This window comes from Triticum dicoccoides, chromosome 5A (genome assembly GCF_002162155.2).
Source record: "Triticum dicoccoides isolate Atlit2015 ecotype Zavitan chromosome 5A, WEW_v2.0, whole genome shotgun sequence".
NCBI lineage: Eukaryota > Viridiplantae > Streptophyta > Magnoliopsida > Poales > Poaceae > Triticum > Triticum dicoccoides.
Genome location: NC_041388.1, coordinates 436,323,931 through 436,334,573, shown reverse-complemented (window position 1 = coordinate 436,334,573; position 10,643 = coordinate 436,323,931). Strand labels below are relative to the sequence as shown.

The following is a 10,643-nucleotide window of genomic DNA, read 5'->3' as shown; positions in this document are numbered from 1 at the left end:
AAAAACCCGCCACCCTAGCTAGCCTATCTCTCTATCTAGTATCTCGCTCGATCCATATCGCGGGCACCGACAAGAAAGGCGAAGTTCTGCATGTGGCCCTGATCGCTACTGCACCCTCCAAGAGGCATGAGCATCTGCTTATCACGTCGATCGGATAGAGCAGCTCCAGAGTGTGCAGACGTAGTCACCAACTCGTCGCCATGTTTCCCATCGGCCCGGAGGACGCCACGTTCGTGAGGAACGACTGGTGAGTGGCCAAACGCTAGCTGTTCGACTTTATTTTGAATCTTATCGCACCCGTAGAAACTTGACTCTTTGCTGCAAGTTCAAGAAAACAAAAAATAACGAGCCATGCATGCATTTGAGACGTTGACGTGTGGATCAACAAATTATGCGTACTCTTATGTGTCGTCCCAAGCGCATCGCAGCACGAGAATCGACATTCCAAAGGAAGCATCTTCGTCCAGAAAAGTTCAGAATCTAATTAGCCTCACTGACCTTTCAATCCCAAAGCCAATGGCAATCACGATACCATTCGAGCGACAAGGCCTGGCAGGGCGGCGCCCCAAGCGCCTATAAATAGCGGGCACCGAAGCAGCACAGCGATCATCAAACCATAACCACCGGAGCTTCTGAAGTGCAAAAACCATCAGCGCTAACTTAGCTCGGTTTCCGAGAAACATATACCAATTCCGATCCAGTTGGAGATGTCTTCTGGGTCGAGGAGCGCATCCCGCGGCGACGCCAACCCGGAGTGGAGCAAGAAGGAGAACAAGCTGTTCGAGGATGCACTCGCCTACTACGGCGAGGGCACGCCCGACCGTTGGCTCAAGGTGTCCCGCGCCATGGGCGGTACCAAGACGGCTGACGAGGTGCGCCGCCACTACGAGATCCTTGACGACGACATCAAGCTGATCGAGTCCGGCAGGGTCCCTTTCCCCAAGTACAACACCCAGGGCCAGGGGGCTTGGAACTGATTCATCAATCAAAGGTAACCAAAACCCAACCTGATCCTCGTGTCTTGTCTACAATTTATAAGTGTGAAGTCAGCATGCAGGTTCTAGCCTAAAGCTATATAGTGATCGATCTCAACTCAATCACTTCTCATAATTAATAACGTTAGACCATGCCCTAGCCTAGCATTTACACAAAACTACCCAAACAAATGGGGGCATGCAGATGCATGTTTCTCACATTGAAATGCAAATATCAATGTAGCCCAGTTCTAAATTTGAGAAGTTGAGATAAGTTAACTTACAAGGTACATCTCTTGTTGTATTTTTTTCAGGAGCAAAGCTTCTGGATTCTGAAGATCCTGCAAACAGGATAACCTGTTGATAATCTAATCCTTGGCTGGGACCATATTATTGAAGCAAGCATAATTATGTATGTATAACGAAGATTGTGGGCACTTGGTTAGGAATAAAAAGAAGAAACATATGTGTGTGTACATAATACTAGGTTTGTAAGGGAATCAAGGGCACTTCTTCTCTCAGACGCTGGCATGTATTTTTCATTCTGCAACTCATCCCCAATAAGTTTTGGAGTAAATTTCAGTGATGTAAATCATCCCCTGTACTTGTGTGTAGTGTTTATGAACTTGTGCTTGGTAGAATATTCATGTTTTGTCTATCTTCAAGATTCGGATGTTTACGGTTGCACTTTACAATTTAGAGAGTGGTTTTTCTACACCCACCCTTGGTGCACCCAAGCAAGAAAACATACCAAAACATTTTGAAAAAATCTGAAGCTTTGTGGGAATGATCATCTACAATGTTAGAGAGGCTTGCAAATTTTCGTGGTCAAATGACATCCGAGGAGCTCTATACAAAAAAGACAAAATGAAATTTTCTTTGGACCACCAAACTTGGCAAGCCTCTCTAACATATCGATCCCTTTGGAGAAAGATGGAGTAGCTAGCTAGGAGTATGACTATGTGGCATCTGATAACTTGTGTACTCTCTTCATTTTTATTTACTTCGCATATTAGCTTTGACTAAAATGAAATTTTGTAAAGTTTGACCAAAGTTTATAGAAAAGAAATATGAAAAATTACAACAAAATCTATATGAAGTGAAATATATTCAATGATGAATCTAATGGTAATGATTTTGTATTGTGTTTGTTAACTGACTTTTTGATAAACTTGATCAAACATTATAAAGTTTGACTTCTCACAAAACTAATATGTGGAGTACATTGTTCGAAGATGCATGACTGCCACATACTTCTGCAGAGTACTTTACCAGCTGCACTTAAAGGAATTTTGTATCAGGCTATTGTTGAATTGGGAAGATTTTTTAGGGAGTTATCTTCCACAACATTGATGTCGTGAAAACAATCGAATGTTGGAATTCCTTTAATTCTATGCAAGCTTGAGAAGATCTTCCCCTTCCTTCTTTGATGTAATGGTGCACTTAGCTATTCATCTCCCTGATGAGGCACTTCTAAGGGGCCCTATTCAATGTGGTTGGGTGTATCTAGTTGAGGGAAGAGTAGGATATCGTAAGGGAACTGATCGTAACAAACAAGGCTCAAAGGTTCAGTTGCCGAGGCTATATCGTGGATGCATGCTTAACTTTTTACCCAGGTATATGCATGATGATGTATAAATCGGATTTAACAGGTCTGACATGAACAAATAAGCTCATGTGGATTGCCCAAAGGCTTTTGCAACATTTGAAAAAAATACCTTGCTCATCTTTACCAGGTTTATGCCATCTGCTAGCAGACGGCAAAGAGGCCATGTGGCAGTAGCCTGGGCTGGCCTATTTGGGCTCTTTGTCGTCTGCTGGCAGACGGCATAAACCTTCTGACATGAACAAATAAGCTCATGTGGATTGCCCAAAGGCTTTTGCAACATTTGAAAAAAATACCTTGCTCATATTTACCAGGTTTATGCCATCTGCTAGCAGACGGCAAAGAGGCCACGTGGCAGTAGCCTGGGCTGGCCTATTTGGGCTCTTTGTCGTCTGCTGGCAGACGGCAAAGATGCAAAGGTCTTTGCCGTCTGCTGGTAGACGGCAAAGCACGCCGTTAACCCCCTAACGGACCTACGCTGCCATGTGTGCCGTCCAGGTCCTTTTGTCGTCTGCTGGCGGACGGCAAAGACCATTTCATCTTTGTCGTCCGCTAGCAGACGGCAGAGTGCCCTTTGCCGTAGCTTATTCAGCCGGACATGTTGCCGTCTGCTGGCTGACTGCAAAGGTCTTTGCCGTCCGCCAAGCATGCATTTGCCGTCCGCCATGGCAGACGGCAAAGTTCCTGATTCCTGTAGTGCATGTAGTAAGTTTTCTTCACCTTATTAATTCCTAGAAGAATCTTACAAAGAAACTTTAATCGTGTTATAGAAAGTTCCTTTTTTTTGGTTTTGTAGGCTTTGCAAGGAAGAAATAATGAAAAGGATTGTCAATAACATCGATGAGGTGCTTGAGAAGGTGTTCCCAAAGTGGCTTCAAAACATGTGAGAACTTTGAATAATGTTTCAGAAGACTTGTGCACGCTATCGATTGGGACAGAGCATCATGTACTAGTACACAATGCCTGCAATGTCCATGGTGTTGGGATCGTGAGAAGCACCAAAGGACTCCAATTCTGGCATAATGACAAGGGAAATTTTGGTTCTTGCCACTAAGTAATTCCGATATTCCAAGGCTGCCACCCAAACTTCACGAATTTGGTTTGTGTCACTAGTGCTCGATCACGCAGAAAAATAGTTACATGCCTCTGCGTGCCTGATTACCTGATTCGGTTTTGGATGTAGTTATAGCCTTCTTCCCTAGATACCCTAGGATTTGTCTAATCCAGGAAATAAATTAAACTTGGCAAGGAAATATCTGCAAGTCCTTATTATCTCAAATATTCTAGTTCCCTGTACCAAGAATTATCGCAGAGATTGAAACAATATAAAGGAAATAGGCCAGAGCTAAGGTTTCATGTGCAGTTGTAGTGTAGGTATTTGGGGTATGAATTAGATGGTCATCATCGCACTGGTAAAAACCAGTATGTATATCTTGTAAACATATTATGTAAGAGATGTGTCCTAGAAGCACCACGACCGACTGTCACAACATCAAGGATCGAATGTCCAACCTTGGCCCTATCCAACTCATGGGGATACCTCAGTTACTAAGGATAGACCAAACCACCACCTTAGCGTTCGATGGTTACATTATAGTCTCCCCCAGAGACTTGATTCTGACCACTGTATTAATTTACTATCACCAACTTTTGGCATAGCTTTCATCTCCTCTCTTCCCTAGGCATCTACTTGTTCCAATCTTTGGAGTCTCAGGTACCGGTGAGCCCTGGGATCGAGGTAGAGGCAAGAGACACAATAGCTACACAACATTATAGAATAATGCTCTCTTTAAGTAAATAGATGACCCCTTATTGCACATACACGGGGTTGCGAGCCTACGCATCAACCCTTAGCCTAACATGATTACTCGCACATTGCATTGAATCACAAGCAATATAAATTATATAAATATATACTGGAAGGTGAATGATTGAAAGTCTTACAACGTCATTGATTGCAATGGAATCTCAATTACAAGAAATTAAACTAATGAAGATGGAGGCTACCGTGGTGAAGATTGCCATGGAGGTGGGATGTTGATGACGGTTGCATAGATGGTAATGGTGATGATGACAGTTGCATGGGAATAGTTGTTCTCCTCTCTTTAATAGTGGGGCTCCTCCTTCTTTACATAGTGCAAACAGGCGGAATGGGGTTTTAGGGCACTTCTGTTGTGAAAGATCCCAGAAGATCTCAGGGATGACATCACGAAGGCAGTAGCTCCCTCTACGACTAATTCTGATCGTATTGCGTATTCTCAACTAGAACCTCATGTGCATGAGGATCATGAGGATGATCCTCAAGTCCAGAATATCCCATATATGGCTTGATTTTCTACCTAAAACATCCTTTTCTTTGATTACCTCTTGTAATCCCTTTGTTGTATATGTGGACTTTTGTTTTAATAAAGCTCTTGATATGTTGTGGGGGTTTTACCCCACAGTTCCCAGTCAAAAAAACATCCATTTCTGCAAGGAACAAAATAAACTAGGAGGTTTGCAGTCATTTGCATGTATTATTCATTAGTGGGAACATCAAGGTGATAATCTCAACATTATCTGAGAATATATGGTTTAAACACGGGTAAAAATGAGTGAAAATTTCACTCATCAATGTCGTCGCCTCTAGTTATCATGTGTCCTGACATTGTCGTCTGCTTTCACATGTTTCCTCATCTATGGGACCTACTACTTCTCTACATCAACATCACCTCTATGAGACCCCCCTGATGTCTACTACACAACCTTCTTCTTGTAGACATTGTTGGGCCTCCAAGTGCAGAGGTTTGTAGGACAGTAGCAAATTTCCCTCAAGTGGATGACCTAAGGTTTATCAATCCGTGGGAGGCGTAGGATGAAGATGGTCTCTCTCAAACAACCCTGCAACCAAATAGCAAAGAGTCTCTTGTGTCCCCAACACACCCAATACAATGGTAAATTGTATAGGTGCATTAGTTCGGCGAAGAGATAGTGATACAAGTGCAATATGGATGGTAGATATAGGTTTTTTGGAATCTGAAAATATAAAAACAGCAAGGTAACTAATGATAAAAGTGAGCACAAACGGTATTGCAATGCTTTGAAACAAGGCCTAGGGTTCATACTTTCACTAGTGCAAGTCCTATCAACAATAATAACATAATTGGATCATATAACTATCCCTCAACATGCAACAAAGAGTCACTCCAAAGTCACTAATAGCGGAGAACAAACGAAGAGATTATTGTAGGGTACGAAACCACCTCAAAGTTATTCTTTCTGATCGATCTATTCAAGAGTCCATAGTAAAATAACATGAAGCTATTCTTTCTGTTCAATCTATCCTAGAGTTTGTACTAGAATAAGACCTTAACACACAAATCAACCAAAACCCTAATGTCACCTAGATACTCCAATGTCACCTCAAGTATCCATGGGTATGGTTATACGATATGCATCACACAATCTCAGATTCATCTATTCAACCAACACAAAGAACTTCAAAGAGTGCCCCAAAGTTTCTACCGGAGAGTCAAGACGAAAACGTGTGCCAACCCCTATGCATAAGTTCACAAGGTCACGGAACTCGCAAGTTAATCACCAAAACATACATCAAGTGGATCACGTGATATCCCATTGTCACCACAGATAAGCACATGCAAGACATACATCAAGTGTTCTCAAATCCTTAAAGACTCAATTCGATAAGATAACTTCAAAGGGAAAACTCAATCCATCACAAGAGAGTAGAGGGGGAGAAGCATCATAAGATCCAACTATAATAGCAAGGCTCGTGATACATCAAGATCATTCCGAATAAAGAACACGAGAAAGAGAGAGAGAGAGAGAGAGAGAGAGAGAGAGAGAGAGAGATCAAACACATAGCTACTGGTACATACCCTCAGCCCCGAGGGAGAACTACTCCCTCCTCATCATGGAAAGCGCCAGGATGATGAAGATGGCCACCGGAGAGGGATTCCCCCCTTCGGCAGGGTGCCGGAACGGGTCTAGATTGGTTTTCGGTGGCTACGGAGGCTTCTGGCGGCGGAACTCCTGATCTAGGTTTCTTTCTGGAAGTTTGGGGTCATATAAGAGGTGTTGGAGTCGGGAACAAGTCAAGGGGGTCTCCGGGCTGTCCATGAGGTAGGGAGGCGCGCCCAGGGGGGTGGGCGTGCCCCCCCCCCCACCCTCGTGGGCAGCCCGGGACTCTTCTGGCCCAACTCTTTTACTCCATGGCCTTCTTCTGGTCCAAAAATAAGTTCTGTGAAGTTTCAAGTCAATTGGACTCCGTTTGATTTTCCTTTTCTGTGATACTCAAAAACAAGGAAAAACATAAACTGGCACTGGGCTCTAGGTTAATAGGTTAGTCCCAAAAATCATATAAAATAGCATATAAATGCATATAAAACATCCAGGGTTGATAATATAATAGCATGGAACAATCAAAAATTATAGATACGTTGGAGACGTATCAAGCATCCCCAAGCTTAATTCATGCTCGTCCTCGAGTAGGTAAATGATAAAAACAGAATTTTTGATGTGGAATGCTACCTAACATATTTATCAATGTAATCTTCTTTATTGTGGCAGGAATATTCAGATCCATAAGATTCGAGACAAAAGTTTAATATTGACATAAAAATAATAATACTTCAAGCATACTAACCAAGCAATTATGTCTTCTCAAAATAACATGGCCAAAGAAAGCTTATCCCTACAAAATCATATAGTTTGGCTATGCTTCATTTTCGTCACACAAAAATGCTCCCATCATTCACAACCCCGATGACAAGCCAAGCAATTGTTTCATACTTTAGTAGTCTCAAACTTTTTTCAACTTTCATGCAATACATGAGCGTGAGCCATGGATATAGCACTATGGATGGAATAGAATATAATGATGGGGGTTGTGTGGAGAAGACAAAGAGGAGAAAGTCTCACATTGACGCGGCTAATCAACGGGCTATGGAGATGCCCATCAATTGATGTCAATGCAAGGAGTAGGGATTGCCATGCAACGGATGCACTAGAGCTATAAATGTATGAAAGCTCAACAAAAGAAACTAAGTGGGTGTGCATCCAACTTGCTTGCTCACAAAGACCTAGGGCATTTGAGGAAGCCCATTGTTGGAATATACAAGCCATGTTCTATAATGAAAAATTCCCACTAGTATATGAAAGTGACAATATAAGAGACTCTCTATCACGAAGATCATGGTGCTACTTTGAAGCACAAGTGTGGGAAAAAGGATAGTAGCATTGTCCCTTTTGTTTTATTTATTTTTTTATTTGGCCCCCTTTTTTCATCTGGCCTTTTTTTCTTTTTCCTTTTTTGGGACAATGCTCTATTAATGATGATCATCACACTTCTATTTATTTACAACACAAAGATTACAACTCGATACTAGAACAAAGTATGACTCTATATGAATGCCTCCGGCGGTGTACCGGGATGGGCAATGAATCAAGAGTGACATCTATGAAAAAATATGCATGGTGGCTTTGCCACAAATACGATGTCAACTACATGATCATGCAAGTCAATATGACAGTGATGATGTGTGTCATGATGAACGGAACGGTGGAAAGTTGCATGGCAATATATCTCGGAATGGCTATGGAAATGCCATAATAGGTAGGTATGGTGGCTGTTTTGAGGAAGATATAAGGATGTTTATGTGTGACAGAGCGTATCATATCACGGGGTTTGGATGCACCGGCGAAGTTTGCACCAACTCTCGAGGTGAGAAAGGGCAATGCACGGTACCAAAGAGGCTAGCAATGATGGAAAGGTGAGGGTGCGTATAATCCATGGACTCAACATTAGTCATAAAGAACTCACATACTTATTGAAAAAATCTACAAGTCATCAAAAACCAAGCATTACGTGCATGCTCCTAGGGGATAGATTGGTAGGAAAATACCATCGCTCGTCCCCGACCGCCACTCATAAGAAGGACAATAAAAAAACCTCATGCTTCAAATTTGTCACACAACCTTTACCATACGTGCATGCTACATGACTTGCAAACTCTAACACAAGTATTTCTCAAATTCACAATTACTCAACTAGCACGACTCTAATATCACCATCTTCATATCTCAAAACAATCATCAAGCATCAAACTTCTCATAGTTTCAATGCACTCTATATGAAAGGTTTTATTATATCCCTCTTGGATGCCTATCATATTAGGACTAAATTCATAATCAAAGAAAATTACCATGTTGTTCTAAAAGACTCTCAAAATAATATAAGTGAAGCATGAGAGTTTAACAATTTCTTCAAAATAAAACCACCACCATGCTCTAAGAAGATATAAGTGAAGCACTAGAGCAAATGACAAACTACTCCAAAAGATATAAGTGAAGATCAATGAGTAGTTGAATAATTATGTAACTATGTGGAGACTATCTAACATTTAATAATTTCAGATCTTGGTATTTTACTCAAATAGAAAGCAAAAAATAAAATAAAATGACGCTGCAAGTAAAACACATATCATGTGGTGAATAAAAATATAGCTCCAACTAAACTTACCGATGAAGGAAGACGAAAGAGGGGATGCCATCCGGGGCATCCTCAAGCTTAGGCTCTTGGTTGTCCTTGAATATTACCTTGGGGTGCCATGGGCATCCCCAAGCTTAGGATCTTGCCACTCCTTATTCCATAGTTCATCGAATCTTTACCCAAAACTTGAAAACTTCACAACACAAAACTTAACAGAAAAACTCGTAAGCTCCGTTGGTATAAGAAAATAAATCACCACTTAGGTACTGTTGTGAACTCATTATAAATTCATATTGGTGTAATATATAATGTATTCCAACTTCTCTATGGTTCATACCCTCCGATACTACTCATAGATTCATCAAAATAAGCAAACAACACAATGAAAACAGAATCTGTCAAAAATAGAACAGTCTGTAGTAATCTGTAGGATTCTAATACTTATGTAACCCAAAAAATTCTGAAATAAATTGGTGGACTTGAGGAATTTGTCTATTAATCATATGCAACAAGAATCAACATAATCGCACTCTTCAGTAAAAAATGGCAGCTAATCTCGTGAGTGCAAAAGTTTCTGTTTTTTACAGCAAGATCGCAAAGACTTCACCCAAGTCTTCCCAAAGGTTCTACTTGGCACAAACACTAATTAAAACATAAAAACACATCTAAACAGAGGCTAGATGAATTATTTATTACTAAACAGGAGCAAAAAGCAAAGAACAAAAATAAAATTGGGTTGCCTCCCAATAAGCGCTATCGTTTAATGCCCATAGCTAGGCATGATGATTTCAATGATGCTCACACAAAGGATAAGAATTGAAACATAAAGAGAGCATCATGAAGAATATGAATAACACATTTAAGTATAACCCACTTCCTATGCATAGGGATTTTGTGAGCAAACAACTTGTGGGAACAAAAATCAACTTGCATAGGAAGGTAAAACAAGCAAATCTTCAAGATTTTCAACACATAGAGAGGAAACTTGATATTGTTGCAATTCCTACAAGCATATGTTCCTCCCTCATAATAATTCTAAGTAGCATCATGAATGAATTCAACAATATAGCTATCACATAAAGCATTATTTTCATGATGCATAAGCATAGAAATTTTATTACTCTCCACGTAAGCAAATTTATTGTCATGGATAATAGTGGGAGTTGATACGTCTCCAACGTATCTATAATTTTTTATTGTTCCATGCTATTATATTATCAACCTTGGATGTTTTATATGCATTTATATGCTATTTTATATGATTTTTGGGACTAACCTATTAACCTAGAGCCCAGTGCCAATTTCTGTTTTTACCTTGTTTTAGAGTATCACAGAAAAGGAAAATCAAACTGAGTCCAATTGACCCGAAACTTCACGGAACTTATTTTTGGATCAGAAGAAGCCCAGAAGACTTGGAGTGCACGTCAGGAAATAAACGAGGGAGCCACGAGGTAGGGGGCGCCCACCCCCCTAGGGCGCGCCCTCCACCCTCGTGGGCCCCTCGTGGCCCCCCTGACGTACTTCTTCCACCTATATATCTTCATATACCCTAAAAACATCAGAGATCACAATA

The 10,643-nt window shown here is 41.0% G+C and overlaps 1 protein-coding gene across 1 annotated transcript; it reads left to right on the top strand.

Annotated features, from left to right (window-relative positions):
• Window positions 1–707: 707 nt before the first annotated feature.
• On the top strand, window positions 708–977 carry LOC119297565 (transcription factor RADIALIS-like). Its single transcript, XM_037575304.1, has one exon. The coding sequence runs from the start codon at window positions 708–710 to the stop codon at window positions 975–977; it is 270 nt and encodes an 89-aa protein (XP_037431201.1).
• The last annotated feature ends 9,666 nt before the right edge of the window (window positions 978–10,643 follow it).

Excerpts from the sequence above, each read along its gene's own strand:
- LOC119297565 (XM_037575304.1), top strand. The coding sequence starts at position 708 with ATGTCTTCTGGGTCGAGGAGCGCATCCCGCGGCGACGCCAACCCGGAG.